We start from the raw sequence: 22,820 nt of genomic DNA on the forward strand, positions 1-22,820 counted from the left end.
TTACGAAAGAAAATAAATAGGATCAATTGTGTTTTTTATTCTAAATCCATGTTTTATCATTTATAAACGTCATAAACTTATAAACAATTAAAAGTTAATCAAAGTATAATAACTTTATTTGCTTGTTTGATTTTTAGTGCATGAGTTTACTTATTAGAGGTGACTATGCCTAACGTATTAGCCTAGCTTAGTGAATGTAATGTAGCCTAAGTAAGACCAAATGACAATGTTGTAGGTTAGTTTCGAAACTGGTTTGGAACTTCCTGAGTATGACGTCACTCAGGTGTAGATATTTTGCGAGTACACACCTTATTTCGGATACTTCCTCAAATTCGGAATCCAACTGAATTTATTTGTTTGTTAAAGCTACAATTATAAATGACAATGGTAATTAAGTAGATTCTAATAAATAATCTAATTAGATCTAGATCTAGAGTATTCTAGACTAGATTCTAGTGCCTAGTTTTATAGCTACGCCTACGAGCTACAGAAAATTCAGAAATATTAATAATGAACGATTGAATGAGGCCAGTTGATAGATCTAGTTGATTCCCTACACTACATACTACATAGATCATCTAGATCTACATATTACATAATATAGACATTATAACTATAGTAGGCTTTCAGGTAATCTATCGTTTTGGGTACGTAAAATCGCCCGCGGCTATTAATGTACGAAAACGTTACCTCATTGTCAAGGCTGTAATAGAAGTATTTTGTCATATGTTTGTGTCAAATATTATAGATAAATGAATAATAAACCTAAATCAATGGCTAAATATATCAATATAGGCCAGAAATTAACTTTAAACAGCAGTGTCTGCAAGCAAGATTTCCTATATAAACAGCAGCCATTTGTAAAATAGAGTGACTTCCGCCTGAATCTTGCGCTATATGTCTATAAAAATAAAACTTTAACAAGATGGCTGCTATAGTAAATGAGCATGGTTGCATCTGTTGGAAACATCGCTGGTGTTCATTTATTACTGAAAAGTTTTAATTCAATTGTTTAAAAACAGGTACATGAATGAAACAAGGAAACATTTTTGTATTTTTTGAAACATAAATCCTCCTCAAAATGTGAAATAATTATTAAAATGTAAGGAGTCACCTGTTTTTCACATTACTAGTCGCGGGCGATTTTACGTACCTAAAACGATAGATTACCGGCTTTCATAATACATCATACACATATTGTACATAATAATATGATATTAATTATTCTGAATGTATAAGCCGCCTAGGCCAAGCAAGGGGCTGAAGGGGATAATAAATAATAATATTTTTATTATTTAGTAATAGTAGGCCTATAGTATAGGCGGCTTATTTATTATTAGTAGGCTATTGGTTAGGCCTCCAGAAAAAAAGTTATTGAAAAGTAAAATACATTTTGCTTAAATAAGCGTAGGCCTAGTTCTTGTAATTTTTTAAAAGGACATAATTTTATGATCACCAGCCTAACTAATTAAATACAAAGTGACTACTCTGAAGTAGCTCCCCCCCCCCCCCCCCAACACTACACTGGCCAGCAGAAGATAAAAAATACTATGACCTTAAAGCTGCGCAAGGGTTCAAATTATTAATATTTTGAGCTACCGGCTCAAATTATCCTTTTAAAGCTGCACATTGGGATCAAATTACCATTTTACTCATTTTAGTCTTATTCTTCTGACAAAACTATCTGTACAGTGTGGTCAAGCAGTTGCGCTTCAGGCTGGTCATCAGTGGTTGAGAGTTCATAGGCCTATAGTTATTGTATGTCTTGTAAAGAGATCTAGTCTATAGGCCTAAGTATAAATTATTTTTAGCATCTACTTTAATAGCCTATTTGAATCTACTATTTAAGTATTTATCATGTTATCTGTGTCCCATCAAGACAACACAAAGGCCTAAACAACGAATATTTAGATGACAAGATTATTGTAGCGCTATGACAGGCTATGTGCATGGTCATCTTCTGGCTAGAATCTGCCAATAAAATATTGTAGGCCTTTCCCTTTATTAAAATTTAAAACCATAAGCATAGTTCCACTAGACCACATTACTTTTTTTGGCATCTTTAACATTAATAAATGTATTTGAAACAGTTCCGACTATGAGTACTATAGCCCTAGTATGGCTCATCCCAGTTGCCTGGAATAGACATTTCATAGTAAAATAAGCTAAAATAGCACTAGGCCTAATCAAATTCTAATTAGGCTGCTTACTTTCTCCTTACAATAAAAGTATGACATTTGTATATAAGGCTATTCACTTAAATTACTGTATTTTTTTCTTTTTTAGGCACAGCGTCCGTTCAAAAAAGAAGGTATGATATTTCATCTTTTTAAGTTAGAAAATATTGATTTTTTTCCCACATTTTCTTTAACTTGCTTTCGTCTCTGTTTGTTTGTCTTTCCAATCAAATCTTGCGATCGAAATTTCTGGCACTTCCCAGTTAGCTAGCGCGCTGAAATTTTCAGGGAAGCTTTGTTTTGGATGACATTAGAATATTCAATTGTTATTATTACTAAATTGATCCATGGAAACATTTTATTGAGCATTTTAGACCGCTATATAATCTATATATATAATTCTCCTCTGCGAGCCATTAGAAAACAAGATGCAAGCGCCCTCTCTTTCTCTCTATCACTATCACTACCACCCTACCCCACCCCCCCATGGTCTGCTGAGCTGTGGTCACGTTAATGTTTAGAAAACCGTACAGCCAGGTTTAGTGACGGCTATTAGGGGCAGATAATTTAGTTTGAACCGACTTTAAACTTACAGGAGGTAACTAAGAGGAGGCTGCTTTCACGGGGGAGGGGGGGTGTAGGGTCGGGGTTAGGGGAAAGGAGGGGGGGGGGTAGTGTTTTAAAGCAAATATTTTCAGTGGCAGCATTGGTACTGTCGAATTCACAAATTATGAATTACTGAAAAGTAGAAAATAAATCAACTAAATAGCGGCGTATGATATGCCGCGGGTCGGCTCGTTGTAGTAAAAACGTGGGGAAAAAGGGACATAACCCAGTAACTGTAATTTGTGTACAAACAACCGTAACAACTGGTGGCCAGTATGGGGGAGACGATATGGTTGAGTGGTTGGGCACACGATTGCTATCCCACTCGACACGGGTTCAAATCTATGTGTTCTAGTCAGTAATGTATTCACGCAACGTGTTTTTTACGAGTTGTCTTTTTACGAGTTGTCTTCGTTTACCCAAAAAAAAAAGTGAAAAGATAAAATCGATAGCAAGATTTTAATGCAAACAAACAGACAAAGACTAAAAAGTTTTTCATCGCTATAGTAGAGTGATCGCTTGCATTATTGTGATGTATAGCATTTATTTTCTACTTTTTAGTTCAATCAGAAAACGTGGGTTTTTTAAAACTTTTTTAATGATTATTATTTTCTGATTAGCTTTGTACTACATAGTCAATAAAGTAAGTAGTAGAGTTGTATGATATTTTGTATTTAGGTTAGGCCCCCAGAAAAAAAATTACTTTTTATAGCCTACTTAATGAATAGGTTGATATTAATTTTTGCCTGATATTTTTAATTTTAAATATAAATCTATATCGACCACACTCTAATTGATATTGTTTGATGTTATCTACTTAAACAGAGCTTCAAGAGGCTTTCACAATGAATTGCTCCTCTGACAACACCATTCCACCAAGCAAACTTGGCGTTGTCATACGATCCATTGGACGTGCCCCCACTGAAGCTCAGCTAGAATCATTGTGTAGTGAATTTAGAAATAAAGGTAATAATATTGAACTCTGTTGGAATTATAACAAGGCTAAGTTTAACTTTGCACCTGGTTATAGATGTGCACATTAATATTTTATGTTGCATTTGACAATACAACTTGACAGGCCTGTACAATAAATATGAGGTCATTGTACATGCTCTATACCAATACGTTGAAAAATCCAATTTTTCTTTTTTTTGCAAGGATCAAACATTTTTTGGCGAGCCGTCATGTATTACACTGTAAAATGAACCCCACTGAAAAATGAACCCCATTTTTATTTTGTTTACAAATAGATTGAAGATTATTTAAATACTCCTGCAGTAAGTGATTCTTGTCCATTCTTTGTCAGTTCTGTTTTTCTCTGCTATCTACCTTTTTAATGTATTTTTCTTTTGTTTTTTTTTTTACTTTTTAAGAAAAACTTTTTGTTTTTATTCCAGGAATTAATGCTCTAACACTTGCGCAGGTAGATGCTATAATTACTAAGTATGGTTTCAGCCCAGAGTCTCCTGATGCCTTAAGAGATGCATTCAGGTAATTTGGTTATTTGTTGTCTGTCTAGTACACTAATTGGGTTAGTGTTAGGTCAGTTTACTTATTTATCCTGTACACTTTCTACCCCAGCTTGCTGTTTAGGTTTTTATAGATAAACCTTACCCATTATTTTGTAATGCAAATATAACTAGTATAAGCATCAAACAATACTATACATTGTTTGTGTTAGGTAAAGGTTTGGGGAATAAGTAAAGTACCTCTTTAGACTGAGTGATCCATTGGACAGATGAAGTAGAGTTTAGGTTACTTGACCTTGGCATATGAAGGAATGGTGTGGTCAGCACTGTGCCCAGCAGCCTTTTATGTCCCCCACAGTAAGTCGGGTACCTCTCAGAGCTGGGCGGACTCTCTAACGTCCTACAATCAGAACCTTGGGGCTAGCAGATACACACTTTTTTTATTTGGCCCTGCTGTCCCACATCTGCCTTTTAAGTACATTAAAAAGATGAGTTTATGGCTAATAGTTAAAGTTAGTAATAGGTTTTTAATTTGTATATTCATTATTAACTTGTTTTTTTTTATATTTTAAAGAATTTTTGACAAGGATGGCAACGGTTTGATCAATGCCAGTGAAATTCGTCACATTTTGTGCAACCTTGGTGAGAAGTTGACTGATGAGGAGGTGGATGAGATGATTAGAGAAGCTGATCTGACTGGAGATGGCCAGATCAATTTTGAGGGTAGGTGTCAAACACAATGTGTATTCAATAATTCCTTAGATTTTTCCCAGAAAGAATTAGCAGTTTGCAGAATTATTTAATTTTTTTTAAAAAACAAAACGTTTTTGATTGTTGTTTTTTTTTCTTGTTATTTATCTTATTTTCTTGATTGTTTTGTCCAGAATTTGTCAGGATCCTGGACGCAGGATTGTAAATCTCTCAAGCCTCCCACATCTTCTAACATTCCATCATCAACAACGATGCAGCTTTTCCTGTCTCTCAGACTGCCATGATTTATTTGTAGCCAGTGGTCATTGTTTTGTACTAGTGCATCACAGGAATCATAGTTTTTATATTCATTTTTCATCTCATTAATTAAGCTTGTACAATGTAATTTACCAGACTTTATTTCAATGACAGAGGGCAAGAAAACTTAAAATTATTTAATCTGTTTGTGAGGGTTAACTTTTTTTACGTAAAATCTTTTATGTACAACAAAATAAGGTTTGATGTGTTGTTTTTTTAAAATATTTATTCAATTCTGTAAATGCATGGAGTTTTATTACTACATAAAAATAATTTATTGTATCAACACATTGAATAAACTAGCACATACATTCTTTTTTAGCTGCATAAGAACAGTTTCCAATATAAATTAATTCACCAGCTTATTATTCAGTGTTTTAATTATATTTATAGATCATATTTATACTTGTTTAAAGGAAATGTTCTACCCATCCAAAAGTGATACATGCTGAAAATGTTATTGTATGAGCAACATAGCTAATGTTTCTGTGATTTACTTTTACGTGGAAGAACTAACAAATCCAGTTGTATGACTTACATAATTATATCACAGTTCATTATTTATCAATGCTTAAGTTGTATCAATTGTGTTCTAATCATTTCAGGAATTATTTCGCTTCTGCTGTTGTGAATAACTCTCCAGCTGACTTTCTTGTTTTTAATGTACCTGAGTGGTTTTAATTCTGTTTTTCAGAATTTTTGCTGATTTGATGTTTTTTAAGATACAGGTCTATAACAAACAATATATGCATATTATTTGGTTGGTGGGGTTTTTTTTAGTAACAAAATTAAAGTCCATATACTTTTATGTTTTTTGTTAAATTTCAAATGTTAGATGCATTTAATTTTCATTTAATATACCACCGAATATTCTTAGAAAAGAAAAGGAACATTTATTTCTAACAAAAATTGTCATTCTGTACTTTTAATACTAAGGACTACAATTATGTCAGAAAACAAATATTTATTTAGTTATTATATGTAATCTGTTATGTAACACTATTATTGTTGCTGCTAAGAATAAGACAAAATTTATAAACATTGTAAGCCTAAATAAAGGTATTGTTCTAAAACGAGTTGTTGTGAAGATGCTTATTATAAGATATAAAAAAGTTCATAACAAAAAATTCTTTAGTGAAAAATATTTTAATTAGAGTTAATGTTTATAGTACATTTTTTTTGGCAGTTAGTTGCGGAAAAATATAAGTCGCTGTGCTTTTATTTACCGTTCTGGTTTTTTACCCAGAACAACAGCACGCGGGTTCACAAACGATGCAAGTTCTTGACTAGATTACATGACTAAGCAAGACCAGCTTGAGATGCCATGGAATAAAATACTGAGTCATGGTTGGATAAAAGATTGGCTGGTGAATCAAACTCCACAATTTGCCCTCTGTCTAGAACCAGAATCCTGTGTAGAGAGGAAAAAAAAGTACTCATGTTATATAGTAGTTCATAGTTTTATGAGTTAAAGTTCCCTTTCAAACCTGACGGTCTATAGGGCAAGTGTAGTAGAGTTCACTTGTTTCTGTGAAGAGATAGTGTGGTCAGAACTATGCCCAGCCGCCTTTACTTTCCCTAACGTGAGTTAGGTACCCATCAGAGTTGGGTGGACTCAGGGACGGTCTACTGACTTGAACATAGGTTCGAACTCGAGACTAACGGGATAGCAGTCCAGCTCTCTACCGCTAGACTATTCCGTCCAGTTTCATGAGTTATTGATATTATTAACACGTTTTTCTTAACTCAGCTTCGCGTTTGTGGATGGATTTGTTTGTTGTTAAAATTGACATCGAAAATTAGCCCACTTCTGATTGCTCTACAGATCTGAAATTTGGCATGCAGGCTACTTTCGCCTAACAATTTCAGATGCAATCATAAAAACTAGCAATTAGAGACCGTAATTAGCTTAATTTAATTACGCCCCAAGGACCATAAAATTGAGGACATGATTTCTAAAGATACCGACAAGACTGGAGGCCTATTGACACAGTTACTTCGGCCCCAATCGATGTGAGCGCGCTGGCCGTGATCGTATAGTGGTTAGTACTTCGCGTTGTGGCCGCGACAACCCAGGTTCGAATCCTGGTCTCACAAGATTTTTTTAGTCCGTGTATTTATAAACACTTAGTCAAGTCATACTTAATCAAGTCATTAGATAAAGTAGAAAATAAACTGTATAAAAAACTTTTTTAAAAACCACGTTTTTCATGTGTAGCAACGGACTAAAAAGGAGAAAATAAAATAATTAAAAAAAACTTTTTAAAAAACCACGTTTTTCTTGTGGACTAAAAAGTAGAAAATAAATTTTTCTTTTGTGCTTCCTCGAGCTGTGCAGGTTCTTGTGATGACTGACAAAAAAAACGTGGGTCGGGCAGATGGGTCGGGAAATTTGATGGTGAACGTACCCACGTTTTTTGTCAGTCATCACAAGAACCTGCACAGCTCGAGGAAGCACAAAAGAAAAATTTATTTTCTACTTTTTAGTCCACAAGAAAAACGTGGTTTTTTTTAAAGTTTTTTTTAATTATTTTTTTTTATTTATTGCTTTCTTTTGGATTTTTAATTCCCTTCTGGCACTTTCTAAAATTCATCAATACCTCCTTCCCCCCCCCCCTTCCCACACACACACTCATACATCATATTTCCTAATTTAAGTAGAGCTTATAAAGAACGTTCACTGGTTAGTATCTGTCTCTGGTTAAGGGGAAATTTTAATTAAAGAGGAAATTATTAAAAACAATAAACCAGCTAATCTACTTCGTTTTTAGTTTCTCAACACTAACTGTAAATCTGAAGTCAAAATAAGTGTTTTTTAATTTAGTCAAAGGTAAAATATATCTTTACAATGTACAGTGAATGTTTACTTTTCATATTTTTATTGCAAAAAAAAAAAATCTATAATCAAGCTTTAACCTAGACATTAAGTTTAGCCTATAAAAACCATCTCTTTAATATATGGGACTTCCTTTACAGTATTCGCCCTACCTGTCATAATCCAAGACAGTGTTAAGCCTGTGTGCAATGGTGAGTACTGTACATTCTTTGAAATTTTCCCTGATACTTTTCTGAATCAACGCATCAGTTTCCATGTCCACTGAAGCTGTGGCCTCATCTAGGATAAAGACCTGAGTTTTCCTCAGCAGCGTGCGGGCGAGGCAAATGAGCTGTCTCTGACCCATGCTGAGAGGAGATACAGAAAGTGGATGTCACTCTAATCAATGCAGCAGCCAAATACAAAAGAGCAGAGTTTCCTCTAGGCATCTCTTCGGGCCCCCGAACGAAATGGAATTTATATAGAAAACATACTTTTACCAGTGTCCCCCGAAAATATCAAGTGCCTCCCTCCCCCCCCCCCCCCCCCCCCGAGAAAACGTCTGGAAGAAACGCTGCTCAATAGCAATGTAATTGTGTAACTACTATTCTTTTTTTTAAGATATTGATATATTGGACTACAGTATAGGCTTAATGAACAGTTATTGTTAGAAATTATGAAGAATGGCTTAGAAGCAGGACTTGTTAATGGAATAGCGATATAGACAAAGTGTTAACACAATGCCAAAGGTAGCCATAAGTACTTATTAAAATCAGAAAGTCAGTCTACAATCCTGTCTGGTTGTAGACTGACTTTTTTGTGACTTTAATATGTACTTATGTCTACCTATGACATTGAGATAAAACTTCAAGTCTATGTTGCTATTTTGTTTAAACCTTCATGTGCTCAAGATGATGAAGACCTTGGGTCATAACCTATGTTCCCTCTAATCTGCATGGTTGAGTGGCCGTGCAGTAGTTTTAAACCTGCCATGCCGTCATTATGTAAAATACATGTATCCTTGTATAAGACGTTTAGAACACAGCGCGCACAAAATACACATTGCACACTAGCTTTTCCTCTTTGAGGTAACATTTGTGAGGCTACTAACACTACCTCTTTTTGTAATTGCAAATACCTCACTGCAGCTAACATTTTTAAATTTTTATTTCATAAATTGTTGCTTATATATATAACATTATATTTACACATGTAAAAAGATGCTGGTGCATCTTATAAAAACAAAATCTGTTTTTGCCATAGGCCCACATACCTTAAACTTTGCCCTCCCTCCCCAACCTCCTGTGTTAAGCCACCAGGTAGTCCTTCAACAAAAGATTTCAGGTGCACATGTTCTAAAGCTTTCCAGAGATCTGAGTCAGTCTTTTCATTGAATGGGTCAAGGTTCATCCTCAAACTTCCAGCAAACAACACAGGGTCCTGTGTTGCCATAGTAATAAAATAAACAATTCTATTTAGGATTTTTTTTTAAAGAGGAGACCCAATAAACAAATTAAAAAAGGCATGAAAATGATTAGAAAGAAAAATAGCAAAGGACTGAAAAGCAAGGAAAGGTGTTGTAAAATTGCCTATGCTCCATTTGGAAAAGATGAAGAAAAAAAACAATTCCACAAATTCAATCACCAAGATTGTCAAAAATTTCTCAGTTGTTCATTGAAAAATATTTTAATTTACTTTAATACAGTTATTTGAGTTTAAAATATTTACAACAACCAATTCAGTCTAATTGAACATATAATGCTCTGCAAATCAACAGCCATGCATTATGATTAATTAAATATATTAAAATCATATTAAAGATGCTTCAAGTATTTTCTCAATTAATTTTACCTAACCTATAAAAATTTAAAAAAACTTTTTCTATTAATATGATAGGCCTGCTAGGTAGTTGAACTAGTATTCATTAGATTTCTGTTTATAGATTTAACATTTTTTTAACATAGCTGTCAATAATAAGGTCAAGATTCCAAATGTAACCTAACCTGTGGTAAAATGGTCAGCTTTCTACGTAGTGTGTGCAGCCCAAGACGAGCAATGTCCAGTCCATCTATAAGTATTTGACCAGAAGAAGCTTCAGCAATGCGGAAAAGTGATAACATCATTGAAGATTTACCTGCCCCTGTTCTGCCTACTATTCCAACCTAAACAACAAATAAAGCAGGTCGTTTTTTTTTATTCAAATAAAAATAATTTTCAACCATATTTTTCTATGTTTAAACTATTAATGTTATGTCTTCAGATACCGACATTGATGTTCTCAAAAATGTTTAAATAAAACATAAGTGTGTTTTTAATTAAGACTACACATGGAAAGTTTGAAAGAGCATTAAAAAATAATGAGCATTTTTTTAAACTGAGTAAGATCCCTCAAAAATGATTAAACAACAAAAATTACTTTTTCTCCACTGTTTATCGTGCAACAAATCTCTTTGAGAACCAAGTCAAGTCCTTCCCTGTATCTTGTACTGTAGTTTATGAACTCAATTTTTCCAGTGGTAGGCCATGAATCATCCACAGCCTCTAGCTGCCAAGGAGCCTGTAATGAACAATACCTTTGCTAGCTCTAATGTTCTTTTTGGTCAAAAATAGTTTTTCAGGTATTAAAAAAATGTGACTTTTAAAAGTACACTATCAGTTTTAAGAATAAATAATTTCCATCACAGCCTCAAAGAAAAAACATATGTATAACTAATTTTGATACATTATTTTATGGTAAACCTACATAATAAATTTGACAATTTCACTTTATAAAATTAATTTTAAATCAATTGCGTTTTCAACTCAACACTATTAAATAAGCAAATAGATAATTTACCACTGTTAAATAACCATGATTCTGAATGGGTATGACTACTATTGCCATCAGCATTCTTAAAAAAACTATCTGATTAATTGCCATTGTGTCTATTTTTTAAAAAAAACAGAGCACATCCCTACCTCAGCTTGCACCCTTGTGTACTCAGTGACTCTCTCTACTGAAACTATGTGATTCTCAAGATTGCCAAACTCCATGGTGAATGAGTTTAAGTCACCTGATACCTAAAATTATACAATAGATTCTAGACAATGAAAAATAAAAAACAAACACAATTTTTTAAAGCTCAGCTCAAACAAAGTTTTAGGTTTTATCATTTGTGTTAATTTTTTCTTTTTTTTTAAAGTAAATATGTTGGAAATGTCAACTTGCAAGTTGTTTTTTTTTTTTTTGAAGGGGCTTAAAATGCAATTTAAATATTTTTTTAAATCTTTTATTATATTTTTATTTAAGGAAAAGATATCACAGACTTTGGGGAAGTTTTTTTTACAGATTGGACTAAATGGATGGTATAGACCGTTAAGATGTGTGTTTAAACATTGAATGTTAGTGCAAATGAATATTGGTAAGATATAAAGAACACATGAAGAATTGACGCTGTACACAAGAATGTGACGTTTCAGTGTGGGATTGTTGTTGCCGGGGAAGAAGCTTAAAAATGTCTTGTTCTTGTAGTCTTGGGGTGAGGCCGTATATGTGGTCTAGTCTTAATACTATTTGTACAAGTCGTTGTATGTATTAGTATGGTGCAATAAACTGTAGAGTTAACTAACGCCATCCTATCAAGTCATTTGTCAACGTTGATGTCGTGGTACTTGTCAGAACTCTAGGGTGAATACTGAATTGGTTAGATGGGAACTTGATGGTAGTGTAAACTAAACCCTCTCACTGCAGAGCTGCAGGATACATAGACCCCAGTTATAACACAGACATTTAGGAATATTAAATTCATGTAATTAAATTACCCTAAGCGCATAAGTAATCATCAGTCCAACAAGACCAGGTGACAGCTCATTTCTTGATACAACAGCAAAAACACAGGCAGCGGTGATGACAATATTTCCTAAGACATTCAGCCGAGATTCAAGCCACCTGTAAGCAGTAAAGATGTCATTAGCGGCAAGGATTTTACATGCACAGATACTACAAGGCTGACATAATGCTTAGAACTGAGGTGACACTTCATTAAAAAATTAATTTCACAGAAGCCTTCACCAGCCTTAGAGTATAAATCTGAATGGTACTCACAGAAAATAACTGCAAAAAAATAAGAACTAATGTTCTTCCTTTTAAACAAAAACTACTACTACTTTAAATGTTTTTTGGTTGAAAGTTGTTAGAATTACAACAAGAACATCAGAAAAAAAATTACTTGTTCAGTGCCTTGGATGCCAAATGTGACTTTTGAAAAGTGTCAACTTTTTCTAGAGATTCTGCCATAAACCTGTCCTGCGCTTGATATGCCCTGATGACACTAACTCCTGACAAGGTCTCGCTGAAATGTGCATAGACTGGAGACCTGTTCTTGGAGGTGATGCGGCGTAGCTGACTAGATGATCTAATGTAAAGTTGCTGGAGGAAGAAGTTTTTTATATTTTTAAATTGACATTTTTCTACTAATGGATATAGTTTCAACTAAAAGTAATAAAAACTTTTATTTTAAATTTTGTATAATGCATTATAAGTTTTCTTTTATTAATCTCATATTATAATAAAACATTTTATATTTAATTGCTATTTAATTCTATGACAAGTCTAACGGTATATAATCATCTACATCTTATTTGCATTAAGGGACTATAAAATTATATTTTTATCAGGTCATACAAAAAAGGTCAAACAACTATCATAGTTCAAGACAACTCACCTCCACAAAATATAGTACAATGATAATTGGAATGACAACTGACAAAAAAACTGGCATAGTGTAGCTGATGATAACAAATGTGCTGATACACCTAAAGGAAGTGTCAAGACAAGTTTCTAGACTAATGAATATGTAGCTGTCAATGCTGTCCACATCCTGGCTGAAGCGGTTTAAAATCCGACCAATGGGAGTTGTATCGAAAAAGCTCATTGGAGCATGCATGATGCTTGATAAAAGATCACTATGGAGCTTTCTGGATACTTTGATCTGCCCAATTTGGAACAGTATAACAAAGACTATTTTGAAGAAAGCTGTCAAAGAAAGTTAATAGAAAAAAAATAATTTAGAAAATGATTAATATATTATCAGAAAAGAGCAGTGTTTTATTTTAAAGATGCATAAATTTATGTATTATGTTGTTCTTCTTCTTCATTCTTACGTTAAGTATTGAAAGGGATTCCCCAAACTTGGGACTTATCGGTTCAGCAACCATACGCTTAACCAACACGACCACGCCCACCTACTATTATGGGGCCAATTGTACAATAGTGGCATAACAGAAGTAATACTAAAGGTATTCAGTTTTCTCAAAACATGAAAACATGACATAGGCGATTGTGTTATAACTGTGACAGTGGTCACATTATGTATCTATGCAGCAACTCACTAGGTTTTTAGCATTTTTATATCTGATTATTTGAGTAGACCTAGATATAGCTACTAATATCAACACTATTCAACACAGATCTAGACATGTTTATTTTATGTTTAAGTTGCTTTATTTTTTTATTTTTTTCTCTACTCCATTAGTAGGCCTATGAAATTTGTTAAATTCAAAGATCTAACTAAATAAAATTTAATTGTAATCTTACTTAAAATCAAAGCTAATCCTGTGTAGATTTCAACATAAAACTTGTTTGCCTCAGATCTCTCTGTGCTGTTTCTTAATGTGTTATTGCCCAGCCTGATATCATCAGTCCAATCAGCAAGCCATATATTTGAATAGTTGACCACTCCATGGTAGCAAAACAAGAGGATAAGGACAGCTGAAGAGTGCCCATTTCCCAGACTTTTCATCAATTCTCCATAGACAGACCAAGAGACCTAAATATTAAAATAATGAAATTAAGAATATATTAAAAAATATGGTTATAGTAAATTGTAGTAAAGTAACTCAATGCAACATGCAACTAGGCAGGATAAGGATTCATCTTTTTTCAAGATAGCAGCTGAGCCCAAAAGAGAATATGTTGGCCAATAAAAACAAATGAATGAGTGTAGTAAAAATGTTGAGTTTTATCTGTTTATTCAGACTAGCTATATAAATTGTGCAGTCTATCTGTGACAGCCACTTTTACTTTCTCCAGCACAACTCAGCCAAGAACCTTTGAGGATTTATGAATCCACCATTGAACAATGACAAAAGGTACTAAATTTTGTGTAAATTAAAAAAAAGCTTTGGCATAATTTATATTATGATAATTTCCTATATTTTATATTATTATATAAGTTAATTTAAAGACTTATAATTTTTTGAAAATAATTTAATACTTTATAGATAAAGTTTTAATTAAAAAACACACTTTTCCAACTTCCATTTTCTCATCAGAAGTGAGTCTGTTTTGGCCTACTACCAATTTTTCTTTTTCAGCAGGTGATTTCTTTTCTAATGTTGCAATTGTTTCTTTTAAGTTTTCATTTGACCTTTTATGTTGTGAACTTCCACTGCTAAATATAAAATGTGATAGTTTGATTTTTCAGTTTACAAATTGTTTTATAAGTGTAGTAAAGTATTTTTGCAATCTTAACATCGAATTAATTTCTTGATCATTAGAACTTTTCCATAAGATATGGAGAAATACTCTTTAGTATCACACAGTATTAAAAATTTTAAAGCTTTATAGAGAAGACTAGCACCTTAATATTCTATGTACTTAACATTTTAAAGCTTTATAGAGAAGACTAGCACCTTAATATTCTATGTATTTAAAATTATAAAGCTTAATAGACAAGATTAGAAACTTTAATGTTCTATGTATTTAAAATTGTAAAGCTTTATATATATGACTAGCACCTTAATGTTCTGCGCTTGACCCCAGTATGTTCCATCAGCTGTTGACTCCCATATATGGATCTTCTGCTGCTGGATAAAGTAGTGGACAACCTCTCCATCTCTAGCACGTCAGAGATCATGCTGACCTCACTCTCACTTGTCACAGACACCAGACGTCTTAGAATATCAATTCTTGTATTGTCATCTGTGTCATTTTCAAAAACGATTGTCAATTGGTTTTTATCTTTTCATGATTGTAATAACTCAAGCATTAAATATATTTTGAAGAAAAGTGCAAATTATTATTTTTATTTTAATCTAAATGATGAAGTTTTTCAGATAAAATTTCTTTGACCACAGTATATGATGGCAATCTGTGGCGTAGCCAGGATAGTCTCAAGGGGGGTTCCAATTTTTACCCGGGGACAAACTTTTGATTTGCACCCCCCCCCCCCAAACTTTCGATTTGCACCCCCCCTCATCAAACTTTTGATTTGCACCCCCCCTCAAACTTTCAATTTGCACCCCCCCTCAAACTTTTGATTTGCACTCCCCCCCCCCTCAAACTTTCGATTTGCACCCCCCCCCCTCAAACTTTCGATTTGCACCCCACCCTCATACTTTTTATATATATACCGAGGGGTCTATGGTGGGGGGTTATGACCCCCCCTAACCCCCCCCCCCCCCTGCCTACGCCACTGATGGCAATACAATGTCCAGCTTTTCATTACTTTCCCTAACATAAATACCCATTAGAACTCAGGAAACTTCTTCTTCACAGACTTGCTTAGTAAAAGGATAACCTAATGTACCTCTAATCGTAAATAGGCATAACATATTTTTTTTTAAATGATATCCAAACAAAATAAATATACGTCGGAATTACAAAAAGAGCATTAAATGAGAGTTAACATACCCTGAACAACTTCTTCACTTATGAATGTATTTGTCACCTCCTGTTTGAGATGTTGAATTAAAAACTGAGCAAAGGCTCCATTGTGACTCATCAGCTGCTCATAAGTGCCAGACTCAGAGACCTGTCCATCAGACATCACTATGATATGATCCACTGAGGGCAACCAGTGTATTCCATGAGTGACTAGAACTCTTGTCTGCAAGAAAAATATTAAATGTTCAGTGCTAATAAATAGTAAACATATGGCAAAATGTTTAGTTTAAGGTTAATATAATAATTTTTACCTGGAATTAAAGATGTGGTTTGTAGTTTTAAAACAATCAGCTTTTGTGTTAAAGTTTAAAAAAAAAAACAACCACAGCAACGACAATTCTAGGATGAATAGAGTAGAACAATCTTCCTGGATGACAGAAGCACACCTGAATTTCTAATACCGCATTTACACTTGCGACATGTATACTATACACGTCTAGAAAAAAAAACTTCGCAATAAGTGAGTAGGCTCCCCTATTATCTTAGGTCCTATAGCGAAGTTTTTTTTCCTAGAAATGTATAGTATACATGTCGCAAGTGTAAAAGCTGTATTAGTTATGTGTATTTCATGTGAAATTTACCTTCCCAGCAAGCAAGCCATCATTACTTAAGACATGATCAAAGATGTGTTTGCCAACATGGCTGTCCACAGCACTTAAAGGGTCATCCAGTAAGTAGATGTCAGCCTGACTGTACACCGCCCTGGCCAGCGACACACGCTGCTTCTGACCGCCAGATAAATTTATGCCCTGATATTGAATGATAAAATTAATTAAAATAGTTTTAATACGAAAACATTCACATTTACATGTACAAAGGCTAAACTCCATATGATTCATTAACAGTAATTTACACTAGTTAAGAAAATATTTGAATCTATTTTTATTTTCCCTTTTTCATTCTACATTATCTAACTTTTTAATTCAAATAATTTAAAAATAAAGATGTTGAGTTTTCCTGAGCTTACTTTGAGCATACTTCTGTTTGCAAATAAGCTTGAGTTTAAAGTTTAAATGCTTCTTTTCACCAACTGCATATGTGTGATCAGCAGTAAGCCCCTTATACTCAATTAAAAGGGTGGATTTAGGAATTTCTGAGTACACTTCAGACATTCAGGTTAGTAATTAAACACTTGACAAAACCATCCCTTTAGTAAAAAGTTACCTTTTCTCCAATTTCTGTTTGATCTCCTGCTGGCAATATTTCCAGGTCTGGCCCCAGGGCACAGGAGGAGATAACTTGTTGGTAAAAAGTTTCATCCAGTTGTTGACCAAACAAAATATTTTCTTTCAGAGTTTTGTTTTGGATCCAAGCTAGCTGGGGTACATACGCTGTGGAAGACTGGATAAAAACACAATTTTAAATGTTTAAAAAGATCATCCACTTTAAAAATACATAGTAATAGAGTAGACATTTATAACATTATTGTCAATACCATTTAAAATGTTGAAAGTGTAGTACCCTTCAGACTAATTGATACTTGAGACAGATGAAGTAAAAGAGTTCTTATGTTTGTCTGACTTCAAAACTGTACAAAACTGCCTTTACTTTTGCATGTTAAGTCTATTAGTTGATTCGTAAACATTATAAAACCCAACTTTAAAATATTAAATTACAATACATTATTCAATAGAGGTTCACTGAACTTCGATATTATAGACATCAATATTAATACATTGACTTACATTTATATTAAAATAGCCTTTTATTTTGTGCATCTCGCCTAATATGGCGGCCAGAAGGGAAGATTTCCCAGAGCCCACAGTTCCAACAATAGCCACCAGCTGTCCTTTAGGAACTGATAGGTTTATGCTTGGGTGAAATAGAATGTAAGAGAGAAATCATGTGTAATTCGCCAAAAATTTGTTATAGCTAGAGGTTGTTTTAATTAAAAAACAAAGTTTGGAAAGAAAAAAATCTAATTGTAAAAAAATAATTCTGTTGAAATAGCTGCGTCATGAGACAAATGTATAGAAACTCTGCAGATAGCCCATTAATAAGTGAATGTACTCCATTCAATTTGTGTTGGTAGCTACTTTCATCTTCTCTTTTAATTAATGTTTATAACACCTTAAAAATATCCTCCACCATATAAAGGCTAAAAGGCCAAATTTAATTGACCTTGGTAGAAACATTGAATATGTAATCCTATAAAATATCACAAACCTAACAATATTCTCAGCCTAAATAACATAACTAATCCCCTACCACAGGGGTCGGCAACCTGCGGCTCGCGAGCCGCATGCGGCTCTTTTGATGTCAAGGTGCGGCTCTTCAGCTCCACAAATACTAATAATTATTTTATTTTATTTTAAAACTCATAAAATTATTAGTCTGCAACACTCAGTAATGAACAATATAATAATAAATATAAACAATAAACACTCGCTATTCTATTAGAATATTTACTTTCTCCATTTTTCAATGTACTTCATTATTTTCTAAAACAGAGTTATTACAATTTAAACATAGCCTGTACTTGGATCATATTTATCGGAGCACGGGTTTACCTTCACTACGGCCCAGCGCGCCATAGGGCGTGTTGTATGAAAGCATTGAGTGTAAGTTAAATCAGTCACCGCCCAAGTGTCTGGGACAGAAAGTGGCGCTCTTGTAAACCCGATTACACAATCGCAGGTGCGCCACGTTTAGCTCCTAGATCGGTTTAATCATCGAATGTCGTGTGCCGTATTATCACACACACACACACCTACATATACTTTTATATATATATATATATATATATATATATATATATATATATATATATATATATATATATATACCTTATCCTTATCAAAGATCGTAATAGGAATATTGAAGTTAAAGTGTTAGTGGCTCTTTAAAAGGTGGGAAATTTTGTAAATTGTGACTTTTGGCTCTTCTGTCTCAAAAGGTTGCCGACCCCTGCCCTACCATTGTTATCAGTAATAACACATTATGATTGTCAAATGAATAAGTAACCAATACAAATTATCTGTGTTAAATCTTACTTTTGAAGTGTACACATTCCTGATTTTTCCCAGGCAAAATCAGCATCATCAACTCGAATTGCCACAGCTAAAAAAAATTTAAACGATAAAAACTTACATTTAACTATTTAATGTTATGGTCAAAAAAAACTTTAGTGAGCTGAAAAATATCTACCTAATATAAAATTAAGAGAAATAGTTTTTGACATAACAGCTTACCATCTGATCTGTCTCGTGTGGTGTTTTCAGAATGTATGTCCTCTGCATTGAGGTATTTATTTAATCTTTTCACAGAGTTATTGGCCTTAAATAATGGGAGACAATTTTTAAATGTTATAGGCATTTCAAACTACCATAATCTTTCAAAAAAATAATTTTATATTTATTAAACAGGTAAACAAAGAAGAAAATTAAACAAGAAAAGGAAAATTATATATTTATTTACTTAATAAAATGAATGCTATCTGCAAATTTATATTTAATTTTCCTATCAAACGTTCTAATCAGCATGGATAGTCTACCTTGACAAAATCTCTGACAAACATGGGCAGTACATTCACAGCCAAATTGATAAGATTGATGTAGTTCATGCTCATAAACACAGTCTCCGCATCCAAGTTTTCATCAGTTGAGGTGAACAAATATGTGATCAGTATAAAATATAAAATCTGGGGAAAAATCACTTACTTGAATATACATTTTTAAAGTAATTTCTAATAATTTTCCATTTATAAAGAATTTATAAAGCTATAATTTGCAACCACTGTTAAACAAATATTCAAGAGTTATATTTAGCAGTAACAAAGATAGAGATCAGGTGATGAATGCATTTTCAAATTTTTTTTACTTTGGGGACAATTACATAGAGAGAGGCTGTAAAAATCAAGAATTATTTTTATTCCACTTTGTAAGCTAAGTCAACTCTATGAAAAACCTGAAGCAACGAAGCTCAGTCTACAAGAAGCACTGCCCAATGTTGCAGTAGGCCTACACTCTAAACAAGTAGTGCCTCCTTACTCAGAGGTTGCTGGAAAGTCTATTAACTTAGATTTCTAAATTACTAAAACAAAAAACTACCACTCACAGAAAGAAAGGGAACAAATATGTCTGTTAACCAAACATAAAATAAAAATTTCAGTACAGTTTTCTGAATTTAAAATTATGATTTAAACCAGTGGTTCTTAACCTGTTTTGAAGTTCCAAACCCTTTCAGTTTCTTGTGCACATTCACCAAACCCTTCTAAACAGTTATATAGTCTGCATTGACAAAATCTGATAGCAAATCACGAGTCACGAGTGTGTCTTGACCTCCGCCCAACCACTGAGACTGGCTCACCAAACCCTTGGGGTTCGATTGAACCCAGATTAAGAACCACTGATTTAAACAGACACTCACCCAAACCATGGAGACACGCCAAGAAAATGAGTCAATCCCAGACATGATGGAGTACTTGAGGAGGATTTTCAATTCCCTCTCTCTTACTTCCTCAATCTTACGGATGAACATTGGCTCCCAGCCATACAATTTTATAACCTGGTAAAAACATCATTAAATTAAAGAATGTTTTAACCTAACAGCACATTGACATTTTATTTAAATCAAACAGATAGCCAATCTGTATACTCTACCTTGATGCCATTTAAAACTTCATTGATTATTTTTATTCTTTCATCTTTGATGCCCATGATTTTTTCTTGGTAAACCCTCATCTTCTGATTCATCCAAATGTTGATAGCAAACATGATCAGCAAGAAACCCAGACCTGTTGGTAAATGCATTATATTTCACTTCAAAGGCAACGTGGAATGTTGGTATGTGTTGTCATTGACATCAAAAAATAAAAGTTGAAGAAAGTTTCAGCTAATTTAATTGCATTAATTGAGTCACTAAATTTAATGGCAGACAAGGCACATCTTTAAATAAAATTACAAGGACAAATCCCAAAAAGCTTTTCAAAGGCTACTTATTTCCAATGCCTACATTCATCATTGTGTATCAGTGTAATTAGTATTATATCAGAGGTGTAGCCCTGGGTGTTATTGGGACTGAGAACCTCAATGGCCAGTATTATCTAGTATCCCCACCATTTAAGTCTACGGGAACAGAGCACATCAAAGTTAGATGACAAGTATGTTGTTTGTGTGTGCTTGAAATAATTTTATCCTAAAAATGTGTGTATTTCATTTTAAATACCTGCAGCTGTAGCAACACCAGCAATTGAGAAGAGCAAGTACATCCCAATGACTAGAAAAGCTGCACACATCCAAGCCCACATAGAAGTCATCACCATAGCCTCTAGGTGGCCTGTGTCGACAGCCATCAAATTCACAATCTCGCCTAGGGTTGAGGTTTTACGAGCTTCATTGCTCAACATTAATGCCTGAAAAAAAATGTTACGCAACATAAAATAAGAGTTGGAGAGAGTTGGACAGGAAATAGTTATAATTTAAGTTTTAAAAATTTTTGTTATATCTAAAAATAGCATAAAAATTAATTACATTTTTTAATTACTCGATATTTGAAGATTATTCATGAAGCACATTTTGGAAACTAATACCACTAAAAAAATGTGTAAATACCTTTTTAAAAACAAATCCAATACCAGCACTCCTCAGACGTGTGGCAAAACAAAGAAGCATCCATTTGGAAAGTATGACAAAAAAAACATACAAAGTCCTCAGCAAAATGAAGGCCAGGGCATAAATATACCCATGCCAATTCTGTTCTGATGGGTCTTTGGTAAAATTAATCAGCCATCTGATACAATATGTTTGAAATATTTTTATGATTAGGAAGAATAAGACTTAACATGGTATTAGGATTGTAAATCACTAATTTTAAGGTCCTTTTTATTTAAATTTGGTGACTAATGCTGGCATTACTGAATAGAAAAGAAAACAAGACAAATTTTGAATGTTATGGTTAAATTTAATTAATGATTTATAGGCCTACTTAATTTTAACTATCACCATATTTCAAAAATTGTATATTGTTTTAAAAAGTTAGCCTCTTCTGCTCTTCTTTTTCTAAATAGTCTACTTCATGTTTGTTTTGTAGGCAGTGTGGTCCGATGGTAAAGCTCTAAACTGCTAACCCAAAAGTTTTGATTTCGAATCCCAGGTTCCAGACTGTAGAATGAGTCCACCCAGCTCTGATGGGCTCCTGACTCATGTTGGAAAAGCCTAGGTAGCTGAGCATAGTGCTGACCACACTATTCCTTCATATTCTAAGGTCCTTGAAACAGATGAACTCTACTTCATCTGCCCCATGTGTCTTGGGCATGAATGAGAAAAGATGATTTTTTAAGTAATCAAAGACAACTCACCCCAGAACAACTGGGCATAAAATGTTTGTAGCCACATGAACCAGCAAGCCAGATTGGTAGGAGATAGCTTCCTTCCAGTAACATTTGACCATAGTTTTAAACAGAGAAACTCCAGTCTTTGTTATGTTTGCACTTGTATCCATTTTCTCAGCTGATCCCAGTTTTAATATTTCCTTTAGTTTCCCTTCAGTTTTATTGTGGTTACTTCCACATTTTTTCCATGTTTGGTTGTTTGGAGATGGGGGTGTTGTGTGCATAGGTGTAAAGCCATTGACAGACTCTTCATTTGTTGTCTCAGAAATATCTGGAGATCTCTGCAACAAGGGGATTTCCGATTCTATTTTGGTAGTCATGCTGTTTTTTCTTCGTCTTCTGAGGAAATTAAAAATGTTTTAGTTCATAACAAATGATAAATCTGTAAGTATTATACTATTAATGAAACAGTTGCTTCAACACACAGGCACACACAAACAACCATACAGGCTCATAATGCTACATGGCCCTATATTATTTCTGTATATAACAATATTTATTTTTTCTATAACCTCTCTATTGAAGTACTACATTATAGGCCTACTGATTGATAATTATTTTTTTACTGTATAAATATTAATATAATACAAACAGAAAACTAGTACATATATATTAAAGCTATAATTGATAACAACTTAGTTCAGTTCTGAATATTCTTATCATACTTTTAATGAAGTAACATCAATAAAATCTGCAATTTTACAAATGT

The 22,820-nt window shown here is 33.5% G+C and overlaps 2 protein-coding genes across 3 annotated transcripts; one reads left to right on the plus strand and one right to left on the minus strand.

Annotated features, from left to right (window-relative positions):
• The first annotated feature begins 226 nt into the window (after positions 1-226).
• Positions 227-6,336, plus strand: LOC131932913 (uncharacterized). Its single transcript, XM_059289805.1, has 6 exons — positions 227-387; positions 2,287-2,311; positions 3,609-3,749; positions 4,181-4,274; positions 4,827-4,975; positions 5,137-6,336. Exons 1-6 carry the CDS (start codon positions 379-381, stop codon positions 5,166-5,168), a joined length of 450 nt encoding a protein of 149 aa, XP_059145788.1. The 5' UTR covers positions 227-378; the 3' UTR covers positions 5,169-6,336.
• LOC131932911 (multidrug resistance-associated protein 1) lies at positions 6,071-22,446 on the minus strand. Of its 2 annotated transcripts, none has more exons than XM_059289803.1 (24): positions 22,079-22,446; positions 21,333-21,510; positions 20,947-21,133; positions 20,382-20,515; positions 20,149-20,286; positions 19,274-19,420; positions 18,972-19,056; positions 18,774-18,840; positions 17,466-17,592; positions 16,945-17,121; positions 16,362-16,529; positions 15,748-15,943; positions 14,853-15,036; positions 14,362-14,503; positions 13,651-13,882; positions 12,779-13,089; positions 12,284-12,483; positions 11,877-12,003; positions 11,034-11,135; positions 10,492-10,632; positions 10,079-10,237; positions 9,349-9,515; positions 8,249-8,443; positions 6,071-6,671 (listed from the first exon to the last, which is right to left on the minus strand). In XM_059289803.1, exons 1-24 carry the CDS (start codon positions 22,429-22,431, stop codon positions 6,560-6,562), a joined length of 4,029 nt encoding a protein of 1,342 aa, XP_059145786.1. In that variant the 5' UTR covers positions 22,432-22,446; the 3' UTR covers positions 6,071-6,559. The 2 variants fall into 2 exon arrangements, with proteins under 2 accessions (XP_059145786.1, XP_059145785.1); XM_059289802.1 differs by having other exon boundaries at positions 14,362-14,506.
• Positions 22,447-22,820: the final 374 nt, after the last annotated feature.

The sequence above is a fragment of the Physella acuta genome, unplaced genomic scaffold (assembly GCF_028476545.2).
Source record: "Physella acuta isolate Inbredline_101_S28 unplaced genomic scaffold, ASM2847654v3 ptg002316l, whole genome shotgun sequence".
In the NCBI taxonomy this organism is placed as follows: Eukaryota; Metazoa; Mollusca; class Gastropoda; family Physidae; genus Physella; species Physella acuta.